Consider the following 27,393-nt stretch of genomic DNA (forward strand, 5'->3'; position numbering starts at 1 on the left):
GTATCTTCGCTGTTATGTAAACTACCAACAGGACAATTGGGCTTCTCTGTTACCACTGTCTGAGTTTGCCTACAATAATGGAGTTCAAGCTTCTACAAAAGAAACGCCGTTCTTTGCAAACTACGGTTTCCATCCACGTTTCTTTCCCCCTGTCATTGAAACTTCAGAAGTTCCCGCAGCAGAGGATTGGCTGCAGGAACTCACAGCGGTGCAACAACTTTTGCTCCAGCAACTGGACCAAGCCAAAGAGGACTATAAACGCCACGCTGACAAACACCGCCAGCCGGGCCCTGAAATCAAGGTAGGAGATCGGGTTTTTCTGTCCACTCGCTTTCTGCCCTCCCACCGCCCTTGCCGGAAGTTAGATGCCCGCTTTATTGGCCCCTATCCAGTGGTGGCGCAATTAAACCCCGTGACTTTCAAACTCCAACTTCCGCGTTCAATGCGCATTCACCCAGTGTTTCACCGTTCCCTGCTCCTTCCGGCGGATGGTGTACGTCCTGATACAGACCAACCGGCCCCCCCTCCTGTTTTGATGAATGGGGAGGAGGAGTTCGAGGTTGAGGACATTTTGGATTCTCGCTTTCATCGCCGCCGCCTACAATATCTCATTGACTGGGTGGGTTTTGGCCCTGAGGAACGCTCTTGGGAAGACGCCTCCACAGTCCATGCTCCTGATCTAACCCGTCGCTTCCATCTGACCTATCCCACCAAACCGCGACCTCGCGCCTCGGGGAGAGGACCCCAGTTTGGGAGGGGCCCTGAGGAGGGGGATAGTGTGATGAACCATGGGCCTTGTAGTCCTGCTCAGGACATTGCAATTCCTGATGAAGATGAAAACTTGGGTTTTTTACCTTCCCAGTCTGAACTGGATTCCTCTCAGCCTGATCTTTCCCAGGCAGATCTGGGAACCTTGCACCTGCAAGAAAGTTGTGCCCCAGAAGTATGTCAAACAACCCCAGAGCCTTCTTCTCCCGTGTTCTTGCGCCGGGAGTTTTGTAAACAACAGAGAAGTTTGGATTCAGCTTCGCGCAGGAGTGCGAGGATAGCAGCTAAGAATGTTGCCAATTAACACTGGTTCTCGTGAGAATCTTTGAGGAGTTTAACATCTGGTCTCAGAGTTTAGCTTTCGTTTCTGATTCCCAGAGAACCGCTTTGGTGAGAAAGTTGGACTCTATATAGGTGTTTTGCCCGCGTAGCAACTTCGCGGAGTCAATTCGTCAGCCCACGGAGCGAGTCGTGTCTGGACAGCGCGCTCCGATTCAAGCCTCGCTTCAGCTCAAGCCTTGCCTTGCTATCCAGCCTTCGCCTTGCTTCCCAGCCTTTGTTTACCTACGGACTTTGCCTTGTTTCCCAGGACTAATCCTTGCCTTGTTTCACGGATTTTACCAAGTTATTCCACGGACCTTGTTCTTGTTCTTAGTTACCTTGTTCCACGTTCAAGCCTTGTTTCAAGTATCAAGTTATTTCCTAGCCACGCTCAAGTTTTATGGACTAAAGGACCTTGTCATCTCCCCTCACTTTGCCTGGCAAAGTGAGTGTTTCGGTTATTGGATTACAACTTTGGACCTTAATATTTCTTATTGGACATTGCTTTTTTGGACTAATTCTGACCTTTCCTGAAGGGTCTAATTCTGGACTATTTTCTATACTTGTTTTTATTAACTTTATATATTCCTTCAATAAAGATATTAGATAGATTCTGGCCTCTGTGTATGGTTATTGGTGCCTCTGCCGCCTGGGTCGTGACAGGCCTGGAGGCACTCCCGCTGCAGCCTGGCCGGCTGGGAAAGGCCAGCCAGACGAGGGCGAGCGGTGCGGGAGGTGGGGCCAACCCTGGCCCCGCCTCCCACGCTGCTCGCCCTGACCCCGCCTCTCGCACAGCATGAGAGGCAGGGCCAGGGCGCGTGGGGCTGGAGATGGGGCTCCGCCCAGATGGGGCCCCGCCTCCCACCCCGCACGCCCTGGCCCAGGCCAGCCGGCCAGGAAGCAGCGGGAAAGTCCCTCCAGGTCGCAGCACCCACGGCCTGGAGGGAATCCCACTGCAGCCTGGCTGGCTGGGCAAGGCCAGCCGGGCGAGGGCGAGCGACGGGGCCCCGCCTCCCACCCCGCGCGCCCTGGCCTGGTTGGCCTCCACGGCACCCCCGGGGACCGTGCGCCCAAAGCAGACGCTTCAGTGGCCTCCGCCTTGGGCCGGCCCTGCCTGTGGGACATTTATTTCAACCAGCCAGAACATGACTAGCAATTATCACCCTGGGACCTATTCATTGGCCACCCCTAAACTGTGGGAGCACCCACCAGAGAAGATTCAACAGCTAACCATGCCATAAAAAATTAAATAATCAAAACCTATCTTCTGACAGATCTACCCATAAATTTTAAACTATCAATATAAAACAGACATTTGATAGATATAAATGGCTTTAATGCATGTTTTAATTGGATTTGTATGTGTTTTTATCCTATGCAAATTAAATGGTTTATGTTTTTTTCTATTGTAATTTTATGTTATGCCCTTCTTCAAGACATGAGAAAGAGTGGGTAAGAAATAAAATGTATATTATTATTATTATTATTATTATTATTATTATTATTATTATTATTCCCATAATAGCTTGCTATACTTTTAAGAACTGGATCCTATGCATATTTACACAGAAGTAAGTCAGCTATGTTCAGTAGGTCCTATTCATAAGAAACATGTATGATTGGTTATGATCTTTGTCCCTAATATTTTACACTGGCATCCCTGCCTGAAATGCCTATGTAGTCATTTGTACAGCCCTGCCATGCCACCAGGCCTTGCAGCACCAACCTGCCGCTCAGTGAGTCCCAGAGTTGCTGCCAGCTCTGCTTTCCGCCGGATAGTGATGTAGCGGCTGTAGTGAAATTCCTTCTCTAGTTCCAAACGTTGATGATCTGTGTACACAACACGATACTTGTCTTTTGTTCTGGTCTTGCCTAAACAGTAAAAAGTAAGGTACCGAATTAAGTACCTGAATGTGAAATATCAGGAACATACTGCATGATGGATTGTCATAGGAACACAGAGGAATAGAATGATGGGAAAAGGAAGGATATTGGGGGTGGCTACTATTGGTATATGCTACTATATAATACCGTATTATTGATTTTTAAAAATTATATTAATTATTTCCAAAGTTATTGCAAGCTCATTCTCACATGTATATATTTTAAAATTTGCATTCAGGAAGACAGCATATTCATTTATTTATTGGTACAACCCTGATAGCACTGACATTTTTTCATCTCTGTGTTCTATTTCTGTTAAACATCCAGGTTTCCATCTTAAAATCAACAACATTTAATTACTCCACAGCTCACTTGGTTCATCCTGTGCAGATTTAAACCTCATTACGCAGTTTAGATGATTGACCTAGTAATTACTATTGACATTAGAAGCATTTACCTTTGACAAAGGACCTTCATTGATGATTCCATCATAATTTGTGAAATACACAGTTTCCTTTGTCATACTGAAAGGACATGCTTGAGATAGCAAACTTCTCTGCCTACCTGTGTTTTTCTACTGCTCCATGTTCTTATTTCTCATATACAGATTTGAGGTTATCCATATTGTTAACAGATATGTTCCTGAATGACACTTTGCCTCTTTTGTGATACTCTTGAAAGTCTCTCTCTGTGGTGATGGGGGTGTGGTTATTTGAAGGGCCATACTTTTTTCTACAAACATGTTAGAAATGTTTTTAACTGTATTTTGCACCCACAAATGCTTAATTGTTTTTATGTTTGTATCTGTATTATTTTTAAAAAATAGGTGTATTTGAGTCCCTGTGGGAAGAAAGGTGGGATAGAAATAAAGTGGCGGGGGGGGGGGGGGGAGTAGCAGTTGTTCTTGTTAGCCTCAAGAAAAAGACAGCATTGAATTATTGTAAGGACACAATAAGAGGGAATATTTGCTTTTAAAAGTCTGCATGGGATTGTGCAATCTTCTATAGGAATATGGTGCACTTAGCCTGTTTTTGTGTGCCTTCAAGTCATTTCTGATTTATGGTGACCCTAAGGGTACTATATAACCAGGTAACAACCAACACCTGCTGGCATTCTCTCTTCTATATCACTATTAAAATGTATGTTCTCACTTTGAAAGATCATGTAGGTTCACAATAAGTCTGAACAGTCACTTCTGGACCCACTGCCAAGACTCTACCCTTGGAAGACAATCATACTCAGCCACGAGTGATAACCTATGATGATGATAAACGTGCGGAAGCCCTCTTTGGTTTTCACTTAGGCAACCTTATTTTAAAGACACTGCAGAACACTTCTGAAATTCACTCCCATGCAACTAGAACAATGGCACATGCAACTAGTTTGCCACCCATTGAATCCCCACCACCTCTATACATGTGCACATAACTTTAATGGGAAAACGCAAGCACTTCCCTTTCAATCAATAAGATCTAAAATGTCTTGACTTTAGCTATGGTATTAAATTATGAGTATCGTGTTAAGAACACCCCTGGAAATTTATTTTAAAAAAGACCTGAATTCATGCAGGCATATTACCCCATTTTCTCTGAGATAGGTTATTGATTCTTGATTCTGAGACATTATGTTTCTAAATTAGAAAGGGCAGGAGGGAGGGAAGGGAAAAAAGACAAGCTGAACATGATGCCATCTGCACTGAATTATCTCCCAATGCACTTTTCGTTTCCTATTTCTGTCCTGAATTCTGTTTAGTATAATGTCTTACAGATGTACAATATATGCCTTAATGCAATTTTTATATGATGTTTCCATGGTCATTAAAATGGAATAATATTAGTGCTATAACAGTGTGGTGCGATTGGGCCCTAAAAACAGACTAAGGTGTCTCTCTGAAAACTCAACTCCTTAATCTACCATTGTGGTAGGATTTGTTATCATTTAAGACAAATTGATTTTAAATTACACCAAAATTAATTGAATGAAGCTCTATGTGCAATCTTACACAAACTGGGTTCTAGCATACTAATTATGAACTATGAACAAGACAAATCTTTGTTAACAACTGGGTAAGGAACAAAGTACAAATGAAGCAGTATGAAACATTTTGCAGCCACCCTTATAGTATTGAAGTAATTTCCAATATTATAGTTGCACTTTTTCATTCAAAAGACTCTGAAACCACATAAAGCAAATAAGTGTTTATGTATTGCTCCTATGTGTTTTCAATTCCTTTCTGATTTATAGCGATCTGAGGTGACCACTTGTGCTCCTTCTATTTTTATCAGTTTTATACTAATTTATACAATGCTTTTGCTACAAAATAAAAAATAAACCCTAAGTTTTCTTGGAAATCTTTGTTCAAACGGAGTTTTCCTTTAAGTCTGCGAGAGTGTGACTTATTTAAGATCACCCAGTGGGTTTCCATGTCCGAGGCCCTTTCTATGCTATCATATAAAATCCAGATTATCTGTTTTGAACTCTAAAGCCCAGTACCTTTGTAGTGGGTTTTCCTTGAACTTTGTAGAAGATTGGAACCCAACATATTCAGCTCATTTATTTTGAGTCTGAAAAGTTGTCAGTTCAAATTTGGTTTGGCCACATAGCTACTCATCTCTCACGGATGGTGGAATACCAGAAAATAGCAAGTATTTTGCTCCTGGAGCTATTAAAGCATCATAAATAGTGAAAGCTAACCATATTCCATTCTGCATATAAATAATAAGAAATACAGTCAGGCCTACACATTTCTATGTTCAACGTTTTTGAATTTGATTATTCATGGATTTATTTTTTTTCTATAGAAATCTCTAGGTCACTAGTGCAATCCGATGATTAATCTCCATAGAGTGATCATAGAGTCATGCTGTAGGACTAAGGATCTCATAACATGGGGGAAATTCCCCATCATAAAACACTATGCCCACGCAGACAAGACAGAACCCGCCGGATCCCATTACATGATGCATAGCTACTTCCAGCGAGCTCAGTGATTGCTGCATTGGCAAAGTGTGCTATGAGGAGGAATTCTGAACAAGAGAGACTACCCGTGTTCAGATAGGAAATCATGAGGACAGCATGGAAACATGCCAGAAAGGTGAACTAGAGCTGGGTTAATGTTTTAAGGTAAAATTCCTGTACTATGTTGAAGAGGTTTTATACGGAGGAGGGGTTAATTGCTTATATAGAACATATGATTTTAAATGTTTTTAATTTTTGTATTGTATGTTTTGATGAGTAAGCCACCTTGGGTTCACTGTGGAGAAAGGCAGGATAAAAATATTGTAAATAAAATAATACAATAAATATATAAAATAAACTTTCCAGAGTGTGATGGACAAGTGGGCGATGTGTGGTGCTGGGCAACAGATTCACCTCACTGCCCCACCATTTGCTCTGCTGCCCTATGGATTCTCCCACTGTCACCTACATCAAGGACCTCCATGTGATGAAATCCCTAAAGATTCTTAGGTTGGACCTACACTGCTACATAACCAGTTTCTGGTTTCATATTATGGTTTGCATTATATGAATCTACACTGCCATATAATTCAGTTCAAAGCAGATAATCTGGATTCAGAAACTAAATTCTATGGCAGTGTGGATTGGGCCTCAGGTGCTCCCTCAGGTTAAAAAAGTTGGGGTTTTGTTCACATTTCCCCCATTTTCATGAGTCCTATATGTGTAATAACAGAAGTGGAAAGCCTAGTGAATTTCTGATTTGAAACCAAGGAAGTATGTTATAAAGTTATTACCATAAGAATCATAATGTGGCATTGTGCCGTTTTGTAAGTTTAAAATGCTGCTTTATAAATAGACTGTTTTTTATCTGGTTGGGAAGAACAGGTACAAAATCTGAAGGAGCCTTGGACAGCTGGAAGACTAAAGCTTTGCAGGTCAGGCCTTTTAAGTCCTTTGAATCAGAGACCACCATTGGGACCATATACAAATGTCTCTAATCTCTTGAAAGAAGAACAGGTGATATGTTAAACAAACACAATGGAAGAATTATTGGTCTCTTCATAGAACTCGTTCCCTGCAATTTTATTTCTGCTCTATTATTCAAGTTACATATTCAAGTTAATGCTTACAGGGCATTTATGGAGTCCTATGAGCATGCTACCATCGAAGCAAAGAGAGTATACTATGCCTCTTTGATAGAGTCCGCCAGCTCATGCCCGGCAAAATTGTTCAAAATAATTAGATCTCTAACGACGGTTCCTACCAACCCAAAAAGTGATGATCAGGCCCCTTCAGCTGAGGCTTTTCAAAGCTATTTTGCTGACAAGATCTCACTACTACGCCGGGACCTCCCCGCCACAACTGATACAATGAGAGAACTTGAGACTCCGTGGCCACTTGCTGGGCCCACCCTCGACCAGTTCATCCCACTGGACGCAGAGGCTCTCGATAGGCTCATAGCTGCAGCTAGACCGACCACTTGCTCCCTCGACCCGTGTCCCTCTTGGTTGGTAAAATCCTGCTTGGAGGGATTACGTGATCCGCTGCTGAAGATAATAAACAGCTCCCTTGAGCAAGGAGTCTTTGCAGAGGGATTAAAAGAGGCAGTAGTCTCTCCTCTGCTGAAAAAACCAGATTTAGATCGTTTGGTTCCCTCCAGCTACCGCCCAGTTTCGAATCTTTCATTTCTGGGCAAGGTGATTGAGAGGGCAGTAGCGGTGCAGCTGCAGCAGTTCCTAGACGATACAGCCGGACTGGATCCTTTCCAGTCTGGCTTCCGTGCGGGGCATGGGACAGAGACTGTATTGGTTTCCATCACAGATCATCTCCGATGCCAGCTTGACCGGGGCGGGTCGGTGTTGCTTGTGTTATTGGATCTCACAGCAGCATTTGACACAGTTGATCACAATCTTCTGACCCACCGCCTTGCCGTTGCTGGAGTTAGGGGGACAGCTTTAAATTGGCTGGCCTCCTTTCTTCACAACCGTGGACAGCGAGTGGAGAGGGGAGGCCTGGTCTCTGAGAGGTCCCCTCTACATTGTGGGGTTCCTCAGAGGGCCATTCTCTCCCCTCTGTTGTTTAACATCTATATGCAACCACTTGCTCAGCTGGTCCGAGATTTCGGGCTCGAGTGTTATCAATATGCTGACGACACTCAGCTTGTGTTAAAGATGGAAGGCCAACCGGAGTCTGTACCCGACAGTTTTCACCAGTGCCTCGAGGCCATTATTGGATGGTTGCGTTCCAGTAGGTTGAGGGTGAATCCAGCAAAGACGGAGATCCTATGGCTGGGCCGACCGGGCAGTGGGGATATCCAGTTGCCAACCCTGGATGGTGAAGTGCTACGCCCGTCTTCACTAGTAAAGAGTCTGGGAGTCCTCTTGGACCCTTCATTGACAATGGAGGCCCAGGTCTCCACCGTTACCAAAACTGCCTTTTTTCATCTTCGGCAGGCTAGACGGCTAGCCCCCTATCTATCCAGGGACAACCTGGCTACAGTGATCCAGGCTACAGTCATCTCGAGACTGGATTACTGTAATGCCCTTTACATTGGCCTTCCTGTGTCGGTGATCCGGAAGCTCAAATTAGTGCAAAATGCAGCTGCCCGGCTCCTTGCGGGAGTCCCGATAAGATGCCACATAACACCAATCTTACGGCAGCTGCACTGGTTACCAATTGAGAACCGGATCACTTTCAAAGTGATGGTGCTTACCTTCAAGGCCTTACATGGTCCAGGGCCGATGTACCTGAGGAACCGCCTCACCCCCTACAAACCCCAGAGATCCCTCCGTTCTGAGGACCAAGACCTACTGGAAGTCCCCAGTTTCAAGACCTTGCGTCTAACTGCAACTAGACGCAGAGCCTTTTCAGTAGTGGTGCCATTTCTATGGAACACCTTGCCACCTGAAGTTCGTGCCTTGCGGGACTTGTTGGCCTTCTGCAGGGCATGTAAGACACACCTGTTTCGGCAGGCTTTTGAGTTCTGTTGCTGATGTTTTAAAAGGTGCTTTTAGGATGTTTTTAAGATTTTTTTATTTTTTTTAAAGATGTTTTTAAAATGTTTTTTAAATTGTTGATTTTAGCCGGTTCTTGTAAGCCGCTCCGAGCCCTAGGGGAGTGGCGGCATATAAGTTTGAAAAATAAATAAATAAATAAAAGTTGACCTTCACGGCATTCTTACCATACTGTTATGCTCCCTAGTAGGAAAGCTATCTCTACTACACCTAAAGGATAGTTTACAGAAGCAAATCCTCAAGCCTCGCCCAAAGATACCAGGACTGTGCAGAGAAAGAATGCTCCAAACAGGCACTCTCTATGGGTGCACACCCCTCCTGTGATGGCTGAAATCACAGAAAGAGGTTTTGCATAAAGTGCCTCTTTATGTGAAGTCTGTTATTTGGATGGAATTCAAGCCTGTTTTTTGAATGGCCCAGTGGTGAGACTAGAACTGGTTATGCTGGTCTCCACAACTATAAGATGATTGCAAGCAGCTCAAAAATTGTGTTGTCGAAGGCTTTCATGGTCAGAATCACTGTGTTGCTGTTAGTTTTCCAGGCTGTATGGCCATGTTCCAAAAGCATTCTCTCCTGACATTTTGCCCACATCTATGGCAGGAATCCTCAGAGGTTGTGCGGTCTGTTGGAAACTAGGCAAGTGGATTTTATATATCTTGTAGAAGGTCCAGGGTGGGAGAAATAACTCTTGTATGCCTGAGGCAAGTGTGAATGTTGCAATTTGCCCGTTCATAAATTGGCCAAGTGCTTTTCTTCTTTGTAATTCTAACAGCTAAGATGAATATAAAGGGGATTTTAAATGAGGAAGAAGAAGTGAAAGAGCTGAAATCCAGACTTTGTCTCTATATCATGTCTCAAGATCGAGGGAAATAATAGTAGCCCTTTATTCTGCTTTTGTCCAGTTCAAGGAGGATATTGACAAGTTGGAGCATGTTCCAAGGAGGTCAATCAAAACAGTAGCCAGTTTTGAAACCTTTAACTAGTGGCTTAGTGGCTTAGGAAGCTGAGTAGGTTTGCCCTGGAGAAAAGAAGATTCAAAGTGACAACAGCTATGTTGAGGGAATGTCACATTGAAGAGGGAGCTGGCTTGTATTCTACTGTATTCTACTATTCTACATGGTGCAATGAATCAAACCTATAAGGAGGAAATTCCAGCTAAACATTAGGAAGAACACACACACATACATTTATGCACATAAAGAGAAAAAGTTGTTCAAAATCACTTTGCTGACATGTTTCTTTAGTATCTGCCTTCTTCAATCATTTTTCCAGGACAGTTTTTTTAAAGCACGATACTTTCTCAAAATATAATTCAATTATTAAATTACTGAATACTGTAGTTAAATAAAATACTGGCAAAAGCAACAAATAAATCAGTAAAATAAAAGCATAAAAAACCTAGGAAAATAAGAAAAATGCTGCCTGTATCTGAAAGGATAACAGTAGCTAATGTGGATAAGTATTATCGAAGGCTTTCACAGCCAGAATCACTGTGGTGCTCTGTAGTTTCTGGGGCCACAGATGCAGGTAAAATGTCAGGAGAAAATGCTGCTAGAACATGGTCATACAACCCAGAAACAATACAGCACCCCAATGTGGATAAGACTGCCTTCTTACTATCTATGCAGCCCCTACATTCCTTCCCCCATTCTTCTTTTTTCCTCAGCTTCTTTATAGCCTGTGCCTTCTTCATCATCAATACCAGTGGAAACACCTAGGGCAGATATGCAGACTAATCCGAGAAAAAGAATTCTTTCGAACACCTATATCCCCAAATCACATAGACTCAAAAGGGAAGACTCAGAAGGCCTAAATACCCTAAAGGCACCAGAAGATTTATTTATTTCGTATCAAAAGCATTGTATAAATTAGTATTAAACTGATAAAAATAGAAGGACCACAAGTGGCTAAATATATTTTGAACAAAAATGGGCAAGAGCGGTTGCATTGTCTTTAGCCTCAAACAATTCTTCCTCTGTACATGAGGCAAGACATTGTGGGCAAGCATATAGATGTGGAGTTGTCTTCTCTGCTCCACAGTTGCACAAGGTGGAGGATTCTTTTAGGTAGTGCCAACTTGCCAGGTTGTTTTTTGATCTGCCCACTCCACTTCTGAGTCTGTTCAGGGACTTCCAATTTGCCCATTCTTGGTTTGTCCCTGGAGGCAGACCTTCATGGGGAGCCATCCAACTGGGATTTCCCAGCTTAGCTGCCCAGAGGGACGCCCGTGCTGTTGCTGGGGGAACGTCAAGAGGAGTGGTGGTTCTCATAAAGCTTTTCCTTGATTGGAGTCTACGGGGAGGTGGCTAATAGCCATGCAGTGGATGGCTTTCACAGTGTTCTACCTTATTTCTCTCACAGTTAGCAGCAACTTCCCATCGCACATTGGAAGAGGGAATGCTAGCTAGTTGTAATTATCAACAGGTATAGGCTTAAGACATCCTGTGAATATTCTGCATGTTTATTCTGCACCAGAAGATAAACAGGGTCAGCAATGGTTAGTACTTAAATAGGAGAGCATTGACCAGATGCTGTATGCTATATTTCGGAGGATGGAACAGGTATAACCACCTGTGAGTATATAGAGCCCTACAAAATTAATGGGACTGCTATAAGTCGAGAAGCGACCTGAAAACAAAAAGAAACCAAAAGCCACAAAATTCGCTTGAACACCAGTGAGGTATCTTCCCAGCACTGATCTTTGAGTATCTTAGCAACCACAGTTTTCTGGTCATGAATTACTATCCCTTTATCCAGCGACCAGTTAATCCACAAACCTGGTGGAAGGTGCTCCATACCCCAAGATAACGTAGCTCTTTCATGAAACGACACATCTCCAGATTGTGAATCTGATCCTTTTGAAGGGGTTTAGCCCCATCTAGAACAGGTTAAATGATATCACCTTGAAAAAGATAAAGTATCTACTCAGCATCAGGAAACTTACATATTTGGATTACAACTTCAAAAATCCTTCAGCTAGCCTTCATGTAGTCCAAAAAAAGTTTTTTTCCAAGATCTATTACTCCTTACAAAAGCTCTTTCATCTCAAGTCTGAAGTTCAGTTTACTGACCCTTATTCTATGTGTATTGAGCACAGAAGATCCCAGTTGTAATCCCCAGCATTTCAAGTCAAAAAGATCAGATGGATGGGGACAGTCCCTGTATGAGACCTTAAAGAGGCATTACCAGTCACAGTGGATGTCAACGAACTATATATATGGGATCAATAGTCTGACTCTGACAACAACATTTTTTTAGGATAATACCTATTTTAAATATGCTGACTGCATTATTTTTGTGATAAAACATAACTCCCAATTAATTAACCTAGCAAAGACTTGAGGGCAAAAAGAGACTTGCTGTTCTAAATTCCAAGGCAAGAAGTAAAACCATATATTTATCTTATGCTCGGAAAATTTAGGGAATTTGACTATCGAAGTTCTTAATATGCTGTTTTATGTAAAGTATTTTGTGGAGCGTATGTGATAATAGAAGAACAACTCACAACCTTATTTGATTCACCTGAAAGGCTGCCAGAGGAATTGCAATGGAGCTTGTGTGTCTTTGAGCATCTCCCAAAATCACTAAGCTAAAAAGGGTTTCCATGATTTTTCAGAGCTGACAGTTTTGGATTTTCCCAGGAGTACAAACATTTTAATTTGCAATCTATAACTATAATTCTGAAATTTAAAAGACCTGCTCATGTAAATATAGTATGCATTATACATGTATGAAATTGAACTCAGAGTCCTAGACTCAAGTTAAGCCCCCCTCCTGCAGAAAGGGTTAGAATTGGTAGGGACAATGAAAGAGAATGACCACTCCATCTGATGCCCCATCAGCTCTCACCAGCTGGGACAGAAGGGATGTGTGTACGTGTTTACATACAAATATACACACACCTTCATGTGCATACGCGCTGGGAGTTCCAGTCTGCATTACAGGTACTGGGTCTGAAGTAAGCTCCTCTTATAAATTGCTTTGGATCCAATGGATCTAGTGCCAATTCCAAATCCACCTCATATCAACTTGAAAAAATTGAGGTATGGATTCCTGCTAAATGACTTCCAAAGTGATTCTATGAAAAACTGAATTTTCACAGAGTGTCTGACCACAACAAAACGAAATGGAAAGACCCCGTTTTGCTTTCCAGGTGATTTGGGTGGAATTCAGTTTTATCAGGATAGCAGGGGCACTAAAACCTCCTGATTACCTCTCACATAAGTTGCAATGGTCCTTCACATTACACAGTTATAGCACTGTGATTCCATCTTCACTGCAATGGCAGCATCCCATGGAATCAGAGTTTGTCAAAGAATCCTTCCTAAAATGCAATTTCAAGACTCCATAGGATGGGGACATGGGAATTAAAATAGAACTGAAGTGCTATAATTATGTGGTGTAATAGAACAGCAGCACTTACCCCTCTGCAAAGGACCAGAACAACCTTAAAAGAAGTACTTTGCACACCAAATGTATAGGAATTTAATGAAGAATCCCATTTAGCTGTGAGCTTTCTGCACTAAAACCCAGTGCTCCACCAAATTATCTGAGCTTAGTATTACAACTTCAAATTTCCAGTTTTCTCCCCACAGATCACAAAGTGGACAGGACTGAGAAAGCACAGTATCAATAAACCAAACGAGCTTGGTACCAAATGCCAGAAGCAAACAAAATGCTATGGTTTGGGTGTTGGACTAGGGACCTCATCACAAAGGCGTAAGGATTTGCCATGTATCGTGGGAAATCTATGAGGTCCCAGAGGTGGGTGTGAAGAACCCGTCACTCGACGCCCCACATCATCCAACTTTCGGGACTCTGTTGACAGTATACTATGCATAGAGATTGTCTGGAAGTTTTTCTTGTCTCCATCTTCCAAGTTCTACAAGTTGATAGCTTTTGTATTATAAAGCAGAATTCTATTTTTTCTATTATGTTTTTGGACAGTATCTATAAAAAACAAAGAATAAACAGGAGAGGGGTATCATTAAACACAAGAATCTCAGTGAGTCAGCTTTTCATGCTAGCTTGTGCCCCGGTACCAAACGAACTGGAAGACTGTGTGCCTATAAGAGAGATGAGGCAGGTTGCCACACTGAACGATTTATGATTAACCTATTGGTAATAAAAAAAAACCTCAGCAGTAACAGGTGGCATGTGAAAAGGCTAAGGTTACTTTCTAGTTAACAGCCAAGCCCACAAGCCTAGATTCATACTTTTGTTTCTCATCAATGATTGTGTGTATGTGTACCATAGAGTTCCGGTTATCCAAGATAAAGGGGCGGGCCCAATCTCGAATAACCGAAGTGCTCGGATAATAGAGAGGCGCTATTATCCCTCCCGGCAATCCGGTTTAGGGAAGCACCCCGCTATCGCTGCTGCCTAGCAACACTCGCACAGTGCTTCCTCCTCCCTCTCCCTCTCCTTCTCTTGAACTCAAGAGAAAGAGAGGGAGAGGGAGAGGGAGGGGTGCCCCTGGTAGCGCCTTGAATAATACAGAGTCTCGGTTAACCAGAACTCGGTTAACCAGAACTCTACTGTATATGCAAAACCACAGGTTGTGAGATTTATGTGTACCTATATGTCTGCTATATGTATCATGCATGTGGCATAAAATATCACATCACCAAGACATGGGTGTGTTGGATTGGGGATTTATCTCAAGATACAAAAGCTACAGTTCTTTGATTTGACTAGATAAATTCATTTGGAAAATGTATACACATATTTCAATAAATGCTCTATCTCTATACACACACACTATACATATGAACATTATGTTCAGCTCCACTGAATTCAACAGAGCCTAATCCTAAGAAGACATGAATGTTCCCAATGTGTAGCTAGCTATGTTAGCCTGCTGCAGTAAAATGAACAATGCAGCAGCTTAGAGATTCGATATAAGTTTTGTGAACTACATCTGACGCAGAATATTGTGCACAAAAAAGACAATGCTATTTCAAAGAACATAGACAATATAATTAACTTCCTGAGAAAATATATTATTTAAACAGATCCACTTCTTTTGTTGATAGACCTTTACATAAACTAATCTTAAATCCATTTGCTTCTCAGTATATCCAAGGAGCAATAAAGAAAATGTATAAATCAAGCTGAAATTGTAAGCCAGACTAACACCACTGCAATTACTCATGCCGTTTCTAGGCAAGTTCTTTTTTAGTCCTGCATGGATCCATCCAACACACAACCCATAGGTATTTTTACTTTATTCCATCACTGCTATGAGCATATATATATATATATATATATATATATATATATATATATATATGAGATTTGAGGTACTTAGACAATATCTCATCCATCCCTTGTTCCTCATAGATCACATCCCAGTTTGAATGCTGAAATGGGATTTGATTCTAGGTATCTTTGGGGCAGTCCATTAATCCCTCAGTCTCATATGGGCGTTATAAGGGGGAAATGTTGCACATAAGAGCTGTAAACAAAGTCTTCCCCTGCCTCCAGATGCCTTGTTTTCTGACAACTCACCCTTTCAAATGCTTGCAAATTACAGACAAGTTCCATTAATTTGACAAGGTGTCTGCTCTTTCATGAGTTTTTGCCAATGGGGCTTGCTTGGGACTGCTTGCACACTCACTATAGACGCACACTGTGATGTGTTGTTTACATATTTTTGGCAGCCAAAATACATTTGCAAGTTAAAAATACCTGGTTTTCCACTTTTCAACCAATTCCATTTTTTGATAATGCAGCATTCCTACCCTATCAGATAAGTGGGGCTTTCCTACATATATCAACCAGCCTCATTTGAAGAAAGGCAGATGATCAATATAAACATATCAATTATACTTCTGCATTATAGAATTGCTGCTGCTGAATCCTGGCTCCTTTTGTGAAATGTGACTGGCGATCAAGATGAGCCCATTTATTGAAACCATTTGCAGTTCCCATCGGTAGGATCTTTCCCTCCTTGGAAAAAAAGAAAGGGCTTGTATGTGTTAGAATGAGGTAACAAGTCCAGGGAAGTGGACTGATTGTCAGCAATGAACAACTGAAAGGTTTCCAATTTTATATTGAAATGGTTCAGCAGCTAACTTGGATCTTGAACTGAGTTGAACCAAAATACCCTAAAGATACCAGATCCTGCCTGATCTTGGAAGCTAAGCATGGTCAGGCTTGGTTACTACTTGGATGGGAAATCGGCCATAAATACGAGGTGCTTTAGTCTGCATTTCAGAGGAAAGAACTGTCAAAACCATCACTGAGTATTCCCTGCCTAAGAAAACCCTTAAATTAATTGGCTCAACATATTTTGATAGGCAACTTTAAGGCATGAACACACATACACATACAAAGATACATTCTCTTATTCCTAGTGCATATTCTTTATGTTCTTTCCAGATTTTCATACAATTGTTTACAACATTTCATAAAATTAAGAGAGAAAGCAACATCTGTGGTATTTCTGCATGGCCAACAGAAAAAAATGACATACTGCAGGAAGCAGAAGAAAAGAAAGGGGTCAAAACTTTAACACCAATCCAGGAAAGTATTGCACACTCACCTGCCCTCTCAGATACAACCTATATAGATATGGTTTGGAAAACATTATCTTCCCATATAGCTCACTAATACATTTCTAAAATCATTATTTAAATTGTGAATATTTCATAACCTTAGCCCCCCCCCCCCCCGGTTATAAAGAAATTAATGTTTGTTTTGCTAAACAACGTGCTTAATTTGCCATTAATGCCTCTTAATGGATAACTCATTATCTGTTAGATTTATTACACAGCCAACCAAGATGACAATTAACAGTCCAATCCCATGTAGATTTAGGCAGACCAAACCCAATTGGAATCAACAAGCTTAAGCATCCCTAACTGAACACAGGATGAAGGCAGGAACATATTGAAGATAAGAACCCACAAAAGATACAGCCATAACATTGTTAGCTGCATTACTCATGCAGTTCAGACCACTGCATATCAGACATACCTATAGCGCACGTGATTCATGAAACAGAAGCAAAGGGAAATAACATCTAAGAGGGAGATCACTTTATCAGCATCGTGCATGTCTTAAAAATCTTTCACAAGAGGTTGAAAGGTTGGGAAGGATAATTGAAAGAAAGAAAATGGAGAATGCCACACACAGAGCCCCGATATGTGACATTTTCTCACATACATATTAAATATATCTGTGTTAAGAAGGAAAGAAGGGGGTATGGGCACCACATATATATAAATGATTTTGCTGTATGGCCCTTTGCTGTCCCTTAACAGCAGCTTTCTTTAAAAAATATTCTTGATAAAAAAGATTGATCTACTAGTGACCTAAATAAATAACTGTCTACATAATTAAATGAGCAAGTCAACTCCTCCTTTATATAAGTATTCAATAGTCCGTAAAAAGACACATAAAATTATAAGTCTAGGTAAAAGCAATTTGAAATTATTCAAGAACAATTCTGAGTAAGTTTGGAAAGACATAAGGGGGGAATTAGAGAAGTGGAATAAACCTGGAATAGCAGCAACCAAAACTTATTTTTTGTTTCAAAACATACCAACTATTGTAAAGTCCAAAATTTCTGAAATATGGAAAAAATACTTAAGTTTGTGTGGCAAGGTTGAAAACCTAGGCTAAAATAGAAAATTCTGCAGGGATATAAAGAGAAAGGTGGTTTGGCAGTGGCTGATTTAAACTATATTATTGGGCAGCTGGATTGAAATGGGTTAAAGACTGGATAAATTTACAAAGTGAATGATTACTGCAGTTGGAAGGTTAATAATAACTATGGTTGGCATGTGCACTTAGGATATGATAAAGCCAAATCAAATAATGTTTTCCATCACCGCTGTATTAGAAAAGCATTATAAAAGCATTATATATAATTTGGGAAAAGGTCAAAACAAGATTTTAGATTTTAAAAACACAGTGGTTATCACCACATGAAGCAGGAGCCCCCGATGCTGTAGTGGACTAAAGCCTCGTGACTTGAAGGTTGGGTTGCTGACCTGAAGGCTGCCAGGTTCGAATCCCACCCGGGGAGAGAACGGATGAGCTCCCTCTATCAGCTCCAGCTCCATGCGGGGACATGAGAAAAGCCTCTCACAAGGATGGTAAAAACATCAAAACATCCGGGCGTCCCCTGGGCAACGTCCTTGCAGACGGCCAATTCTCTCACTCCAGAAGCGACTCAAGTTGCTCCTGACATGAGAGAAAGAAGAAAAAAAACACATGAAGCATTAACAAGAACCAAGTTGCAGTATATCAAAGGACAGTTGAGGTATAAAGACATATTAATAAAAGATAAACAATCCCTAAGATTAAAAACTAAAGAAGAATTAGGAAAATAAGAAGACATCAAAGTACAGTGGTTTTTATACATGGGTCTAACAGAACATTTCAGAATGGATAGTAAACAAGAAGGAATACAATTGGTATAAACAGATTGGGATAAATTTATTATAGATAATAGGACAATGACTATTTTTTAAAAAAATTAATACATCAAGAACAAGAAATAGAACCAATAAAATAATATATGCTGACCTGGCAAAAATATTGGAAGGGAAAAATATTGGAAAGACTTTTGTGGTTGTTTGTAGAAATAAATAGATAAATAGAAGCTTTATCACAGTCTTTAAATCAAGATAAACTCTGCTGTGTAATAGGATTGCCACTTAGGCTTGAATGTAACAGTATCTTTATTCAGGTTAAAAGTTCAAAACACACACAGGGCAATAGTATATAACAGTCCTTTTAAATATGCCCGTTTGGATTACTGCAATGCTCTCTACATGGGGTTGCCTTTGAAGACGGCCTAGAAGCTACAACTAGTACAACAGGCGGCAGAATAATAACTGGCTGCCGATATGCTACCGAGCCCAATTCAAAGTGCTGGTCTTGACCTATAAAGCCCTAAATGGTTCTGGCCCAATTTACTTATCCGAACGTATCTCCTCATATGAGCCAGCTAGATCCCTAAGAGCATCTGGAGAGGCCCTGCTCTCAGTCCCACCTGCCTCGCAGGCGCGGCTGGTGGGAACGAGGGACAGGGCCTTCTCGGTGGTGGCTCCCCGGCTGTGGAACACCCTCCCCACAAATATCCGACAAGCCCCAACCCTTCTGGGTTTCAGAAAGGCCGTGAAAACATGGCTGTGTGCACAAGCTTTTAACGAGTAATACGATAATGTCGACATGGTCCGATTTAAGGCTGAAGCATGAGGTTTTTAGACAAATGAATCTAATTTACATATGTTTTAAATGTTATAATGTATTTTAGTGATGTATTTTTATAGTTTTAATTGATGATATGTGCTGTTTTTGTTTTATTATTATGTTCTTGGCATTAAATGTTGCCAACTGTTGTAAGCTGCCCTGAGTCTCCCTGGGTGAGAAGGGTGGGGTATAAATGCTGGAAATAAATAAATAAATTTCCTTTTTAAGTTATCAAACTTAGGAGAGCATGACAGCCATTTTATTCCTGACCAAATTCCTGTCAGCTACATTCTCTCTCTCCAGAATAAAAAAGTGACAGTTGGAAAGTGTTGGTCTCAGTGCCAGGCTAGATGCAGCAGCCAATCAGAATCCTGGCTGGCTCAGCGAATCAGCTATCACCAACAACTTTTTTCCAGTTAACTCGCCTCTAAAATGGAGTCTCTTTTATAATCCCACACACCCCTCCTTGAGTTCACTGGAAAGCAACACATTCTTATACAGTAGAGTCTTACTTATCCAAGCTAAACGGGCTGGCAGAAGCTTGGATAAGCGAATATCTTGGATAATATGGAGGGAATAAGGAAAAGCCCATTAAACATCAAATTAGGTTATGATTTTACGCAGTAATGTGATGCTGTAATTACTGTATTTACGAATTTAGCACCAAAATATCACGATATATAGAAAACATTGACTACAAAAATGGCTTGGATAATCCAGAAGCTTGGATAAGCAAGGCTTGGATAAGTGAGACTCTACTGTATATACAATACATTTATAAATACATAAATAATTTAACATTGTTTCACCTAGGTTTAAAAACCAAAACAACAATCCAATGTTTACTTTACTTTACTTTAAACCTTTCTACTGCATTCCAGGCAGCCATGGCTGGTTGCCTGCATACCAGCTCAGTGAATTAACAACAAATGAAATATCTATCCTGGTACAATACCCATATAACAATTGACCAGTAATTCTCCCATACACTGCCTTACTTAAACATTCATGCCCAGCAAGTCCCGCCTGCATCAACCCATAGAGAGCTTTTCATACTCTCTAGCTCATCCTTGATGGCTCCTAACCACAATTCCCTTTTCCTTTGATATATGTTTTCTAATTCCTTATAAGTTTGTGGTTCATAACTTACCAAACAGACTCTATATCTTTCAGGTTTCCTTATAATCCTTTTAATCCTCCTAAGGTCCATATATCCTGGCTAGTGTTGGGTAACTCACCATCCTCTTATACTATTGGATTTTCCTTCACTTCACCCTCAGATAATTGTACATCAGGTTCATCAGATTCCCTACATCTTTTAATCACAGGAGTCTTCTGTTCTTGCTCTATGCTATTCTCATGAGCTCCCTAATTAGCAATAGGCAAGAAAACTTCACTGTTAGCATGTATCCTTTCCCAGTTGTGACTTTTTGTCAAAGTTAGCAGATCTGGAGATTATTATCCTGCCATCTTTATCTAGGAACCTCCAGGCTTTCACCCCCTGTGCATACCCTACCATAATTAACTTCCGGGTTTTATCCTGCCCTATCCTTCTTATGGCCTTGGGCACATGAACCCACACTTCCAAACCAAATGTTCTTAAATGTCCTAAGGGTGGTTTCTTTTTATAAAGTAAATAATAAGGAGTATTCTGCTTCTGACCAAAGCCTGTTAATTAAATATCCAGCAGTTAAAATTGCCTCTCCCCACATATTTGGAGATAGGCCAGGGTCTACGAGCAACAAAACTTTGACAATTTGAATTTGCTTAACATAACACTCTATCTTACCATTCTCTGCACTTTGATAAGCGCACGTTAATCAATGTTTTATACCTTACTTTCTATGGAAATTCTCCAGATTATGAGAGGTAAATTCCCAACCTCTATCCGTTTGTAATGCCTTAATTCCCGTATCAAACTGTCTTTTGACATAGGCTATTCAATTCTTAAATATACCAAAAAACTTCACTTTTCTGTTTTAAAACGAGGCTCCAAGCAAAATTAGAATAATCGTCCAAAATACATAAACAGAAAAACCTCCCACCTTTTCAGGGTTTAAATGGTCCAATTAAATCAGCATGAACCAAATCAAAAGCCTTTTCTGAGCTTCTCAGACTCTTTTTACTAATGGGTGCAGATTGAGCAGATTGAGTAATCAAAATTAAGAGAGCATGACAGCCGTTTTATTCCTGACCAAATTCCTGTCAGCTACTTTCTCTCTCTCCAGAATAAAAAAGTGGCAGTTGGAAAGCGTTGGTCTCAGTGCCAGGCTAGATGCAGCAGCCAATCAGAATCCTGGCTGGCTCAGCAAATCAGCGATCACCAACAACTCCTTTCCAATTAACTCGCCTCTAACATGGAGTCTCTTTTATAATCCCTCACAACTTTTACGTGTTCTAGAAATCATAATTTGAGCCCCCAATGGTGCAGTGGGGTTAAACTGCTGAGATGGTGAACTTGCTGACCAAAAGGTTGGTGGTTCAAATCCAGGGAGTGGGGTGAGCTCTTGCTGTTAGACCCAGCTATCACCAACCTAACAGTTTGAAAATATGCAAATGTGAATAGATCAATAGGTACCGCTCCGGCGGGAAGGTGACAGCACTCCAGGCAGTCATGCTGACCACATGGCCTTGGAGGTGTCTACAGACAACACTGGCTCTTCAGCTTAGAAATGGAGATGAGCACCAACTCCCAGAGTCAGACATGACTAGATTTAATGTCAAAGGGAAACCTTTACCTTTACCTACTAATGATCTTAAAGAAAAATGTTATGAAGTCCACTATTGATGGTACTTTACCCCACAGATACTAGCTAAAATATATAAAACCAAGAAAGACGTATGCTGGAAATGTGAGAAAGAGAAAGGTACACTCTATCATATGTTATGGGACATATGATAGTTCCATTGGAAGAAGATACATAATATAATTAATAGCATTTTACAATTAGAATTAGAATTGACCCCGCAGCTGTACCTTCTCAACATGATAGATGTACAAATCAATAAACCTAGAAGGGGAATAATTGTAATATGATTACAACAGCAAGGATAATATTGGAAAAAAGTGAAAAATAATTAAAATACTTTCCATCTTTGATTAACAATATGAGCCTGCCAGTTCAAGTCGAAATTCATATCTTGATGTTTAAGAACATAAACTATCTTGTTTTCACTGACTTCAAAGACAATCTCCTGCTATATTTGCTTTCCAATTAAATAGTATTCTTTATTCATTAAACCACTCCTTCCTGAAAGCAGGTCTCGGGGCTAATTGCCATTTTGAAAAATATTTGAATACTTTATTGCTAGCACTTGACTATCTTCCGATAAGCCAGGCTCACTTATTTTGATCCCCCTCCTCTCTCGAGTCTTGTCACATACATATGAGGTAAATGACCCCCTTTATCCACCCAAATAAACCCAAGCATGAGGCCAGAAGCAAGGAGTTCAAAATGAGGAATAATGTCTCCGTGAACAGACGCTATCACTGCCTTTGTTAATGAGTAACCCTAATTAGTGCTCAACTTAGCTATCATTAGATAAGGAAGCTGCTTTAATATGCTGAATGAACTATAAAAGGAATCACCCCTGAGTATATGTGGTGGTACGGGCACACACTGGTACACATTCAAATTCTTTTACCTCTGGCAATTCATGACAAAGTATTGATAGTTGTCAAGGTCAAAGGTATATTCTATTGTTCTGAGACCATGACTTATTCAAGTTAACTGATATGAAACAAATTACCCTTTGATATCTATTCATGCCTAAAAAACAAAACAGATAAAATGTGTGATTCTTAATGACACATCAGGGTATAAATCAATCATATCGAAACTGAAACAGATCATGGAAGTCCAAAGAAACTAACTTTACAATTGTTCTGGTACACATACTTTCACTCTAGTGAAATGTTTGTGTTGTTGTTGTTGTTGTGTGCCTTTAAGTCATTTTCAAGTTACAGTGACCCCCAAGACAAATCTATCACTGGGTTTTCTGGACTGAGATGTCATGACTCACCCAAAGTAACCCAGTGGGTTTCCATTGTTGAGCAGGGAGTGAAACCCTAGTCTCTAGACTTACTTACTTAAGCAATCCCTCGTTGTCCAAGTATTATTGTCTTCAAGGCATAGTGTCCTGGCGGTGGATGCATAGGTGACTGTGGGGCCCTATTCTTGACCCGCATGTTCTTCCACAGTGAGGGCATCAGTTTCCAGATGGAAGGCGGTTCCGATCAGGGTTGGCTTGACAAGCCTTCCTCTTGGTTTCTCCCTTTCGCCCTCCATTCGTACCTCTTCAAATTCCACAGCACTACTGGTCACAGCTCACCTCCAGCTGAAGCGCTAAAGGGCCAGGGCTTCCCAGTTCCCAGTGTCTATGCCAAAGTTTGTAAGGTTAACTTTAAGCCCATCTTTATATCTCTTTTCCTGCCACCAACATTCCATTTTCCGTTCTTGAGTTGGGAATATAGGAACTGCTTTGGGAGATGATGATCAGGCATTCGGACAAAGTGGCCAATCCAGTGGAGTTGATGGCACAGGAGCATCGCTTCAATGCTGGTGATCTTTGCTTCTTCAAGCATGCTGACATTTGTCCACCTGTCTTCCCAAGAGATTTGCAGGATTTTTCAGAGGCAATGCTGATGGAATCGTTCAAGGAGTTGAGTGTGATGTCTGTAGACGGTCAATGTTTCGCAGGCGTATAACAGGGTTTCGCTTCATAAACATGCACCTTGGTATCCCTACAGATGTTCTAATCCTCAAACACTCTCTGCCTCATTCAGAAAAATGCTGCACTCACAGAGCCCAGGCAATGTTGTATTTCAGTGTCAATGTTGACTTTTGTGGACTGCCACAGAACAGTATCTTGGAATTTATTTAGTTATCAAGATCATTGCTGTTAAAGAGAAAAATGGAACATCTTTTGTTTCCCTTACCCAATCCATTTGTGCATAGCTGATGAAATGTGTCAGGATGCGCATGGAGATACATGTCTGGATGCTCCAAATGTATACTGCATTGTAGCCAATGATATTCCCATTTAGATGAACATTCTTCGTAAGTGAACTGGAGCTTTGAACATAGACATTTGGGGCTACAACACAGAAGTCTACAGCCAGTATGACCAAGTAGTATGAAACTGTTTGTAAAATTTAGCACATTGAAAAGAAAATGTTAAAAAATGTGGGATTTTCAGTGAGAATTGTTTAAGTATCTATGGTTCCTGGTAAATATGAATTTTGGCAACAAGATGCAAAGTAAATAAGTTAGAGCACATCTGACTACAGTTACACATCTTTCTAAAATAGAAGTGGGGGACTTTTTACTCTTTAGATGCTTTGAACATCATCCCCATAACCACTGTACTACCCTGTTTCCCCTAAAATAAGACATCCCCAAGAAATAAGACCTAGTAGAGGTTTTGCTGAATTGCTAAATATAAGGCCTCCCCCGAAAGTAAGACCTAGCAAAGTTTTTGTTTGGAAGCATGCCCGTCAAACAGAACACCAGAGTATGCGGGATTGGTAAATGTACATACCATAGAGTGTTGTACATGGAAATAATGGTAATAACAAGAAATTCTTGATAGGATTCACAGTTTATCTGGTTTGTTATGATAACTACTGTACAGTATATAATAAATGTTCATTTTTTTGTTCAACAATAAATGTGAATTCTTCTTCATGGAAAAATAAGACATCCCCTGAAAATAAGACCTAGAGCACCTTTGGGAGCAAAAATTAATATAAGACACTGTCTTATTTTCGGGGAAACACGGTAGTCAGGTCTTAAGAAACTTGAAGACAAAAACATGAGGGCTGGAGTTTCCTGTTGTTGTGTTCCCCATCCTAAGGTGAATCCTTCATGGAGTTTTCTGGGCCTGAAGGTGTGACATGCCCAAGGTCACCCAATGGGTCTTCATAGCCAAGCAGGGAACTGAACTGTGGTCTCCAGAGTCAGAGTCCAGCAGTACAACACAATGGCTCCACAGTTTCACTACCTATCCTCAAAACAGCAATATAAAATGCAATAATAAGGACCACAAAGTTATTTTAAGCCCCCATGTTATATATTTTCCCCTTTAAACAGCTCAAAGATCTTTAAATCCTCTCCTTCCTCACTGTTTCAAAAGTCATCTGCCACGTGGCCTGGGACTAAGCAGACTGATAAGGAGTCCTTTTACTTCTCAATCTGTTACGCATCGTTCTGGGTAGTAAGAGGAACAGTGTCACATGCGTGTGACTTCACCATGTCTGACACACGCATATAAATACAAACCTGCATTTCTTTACACACACAAGTAAAATATTTGTTATAAAAATTATCCAAAATTGATGCATCAAAGAGAGTGCCTCACTATGCTTTTCAGTAGGATTTTCTCATGAAGTGAGAGGAACATTGCAAAGCTCTTTGTATAAGTGAGATCACAGGAACCAATCATGTCATTCATTGTGCTGTGGCCCTCCTTGAAGCAAGTGCTGCAGCAGCCTGCTCAACTTGATATTTTTTCTTACATCTCCCGTGAGCCCCAGAGAACCGAGCCAAAAGTTTGAAAAAAGGGAAATGATTGGGATATATCGAAACAGAAATTTCGTAATGCTAATTTATTCTCATGAAGGCAGTAAACACACCTGTTTTTCTATTGAAAAGGACTTAAACCACAATCTGTATATACTGTGCTGTAAAACCTGACTGAAATTTTGACCAAATAAAAACAGTGGTTTTGCTTCCAAATTAAGCATTACAAGTTTAGATATCTAAAACAAATCAGAAATTAATTAGAAATGTAAAGAAAATAAATTGCTAAGTGGAAAATAAGTTAACCTGATCTCTGAAATGAATGTTAGGGTACAAACATGGGGGACTGAATTTATTTGACACTGAGGATGGTGAAGAACAGAGTCTCAGGCAGAATAGTCACTATGCAGAGTATTCAACCAAAGGCATGGCACTGCAGAAAATAGGGGAGCTGAACAACATAGGATCACTGACAGGTAGTACAATTCCTTGAGTATTTTACTATGAAAAATATGCCAGGCTTGTTCCCTGTGCCTTTGAAACACCTTTTGGCTCCAACCATGCACAACACATTTTTGACAACTCATAACAAAGGGAAAGCAGCTTATCTTCCCAGTGAATTTTAAAACAGCAGTAAAGCTTTCCAGCACAATAAAAATTCTTTATATTGCACTGCAACCGAATTAGATCAGAAGAGCTAAGAAAAGCAGGGCTTCTTTAATGCCTAATAAGACTAATTTGGTATATTCTGATTATAGAAATTGAGATAATGTTAATCATATTATGAAACATTTTAACAAGGCCTTAGTTTAGGAAATAACGATCTCTTACAACATTGGTATAGTCTAGTTGTTTTCACTAATATAAATTATTGCTAATTACTGAGATGCAGCAGATGTTTGAGCACAGAACATTTTTTCCCAGTTCTTACTTCACACCACAAATGTGCCAGAATTTATGAAAAGCTCTTGCTAGGGATTGGAAGAAAAAGATTAAACATCTAAAGGTTTTTATAATAAGGGATTACACAGAAGAACGTAGAATTATAGAATTTGAAGATATCTTAAGGGCTATCCAGACCAACCCCATTCTGCCATGCAGGAAATCACAATCAAACCATTCCCAACAGATGGCCATCCAGCTTCTGCTAAAAAACCTCCAGAGAAGGAGACTCCACCACACTCTGAGGCAGCCTCTGTCAAACAGTTCCTAGCATCAGAAAGTTCTCTTCTTGTAATTCTAATCCATTTGTTTGTGTACTAATCTTTAGAGCAACATAAAACAAGTTTGTTCCCTCCTCAATATGAATTTGTTCCAAATATTTAAACAGAGTTATCCTGCCACCTCTTAACCTTCTCTCCTCCAGGCTCCCTAAGCTGCATCTAATAGGGCTTGGCTTCCAGTCCTAGGACCATTTTGTTCAACCTTCTATGAACTTACCAGTATCCTTCTTGAATTGTGGTGTCCAGAACTGAACACAATATTCCCAGGGATGTCTGACCAAAGCAGAATAGATTGGTATTATTACTTCCCTTGATCTAGATATTGATGTATTCTGCTATTGATGTAGCCGGCTTATGATCTACTAAAGCTACTAGTAACTAGACCAAACTAAACATAGACTGGGAAGCATAACTGAATGAACAGTGCTAACAGTTTTCTTTTTACTTGAAAAAAAAAACAAGTGAGCTCTATGTTTCTTAACCAGTAGCAGACGGCCA

At 40.6% G+C, this 27,393-nt stretch overlaps 1 protein-coding gene and 1 long non-coding RNA gene across 2 annotated transcripts in view; one reads left to right on the forward strand and one right to left on the reverse strand.

Annotated features, from left to right (window-relative positions):
- The window catches only part of LOC134296146 (uncharacterized), a 63,377-nt gene that overhangs the window by 22,974 nt on the left and 13,010 nt on the right, over positions 1 to 27,393 (forward strand). The window lies entirely within an intron of this gene.
- The window catches only part of cdx1 (caudal type homeobox 1), a 55,870-nt gene that overhangs the window by 7,810 nt on the left and 20,667 nt on the right, over positions 1 to 27,393 (reverse strand). Inside the window, exon 2 of the mRNA XM_062970284.1 lies at positions 2,816 to 2,961. Within this exon, the coding sequence (XP_062826354.1) occupies positions 2,816 to 2,961 (146 nt within the window). The remainder of the gene's footprint in view (positions 1 to 2,815; positions 2,962 to 27,393) is intronic.

Source organism: Anolis carolinensis, chromosome 2 (assembly GCF_035594765.1).
Source record: "Anolis carolinensis isolate JA03-04 chromosome 2, rAnoCar3.1.pri, whole genome shotgun sequence".
Lineage (NCBI taxonomy): Eukaryota > Metazoa > Chordata > Lepidosauria > Squamata > Dactyloidae > Anolis > Anolis carolinensis.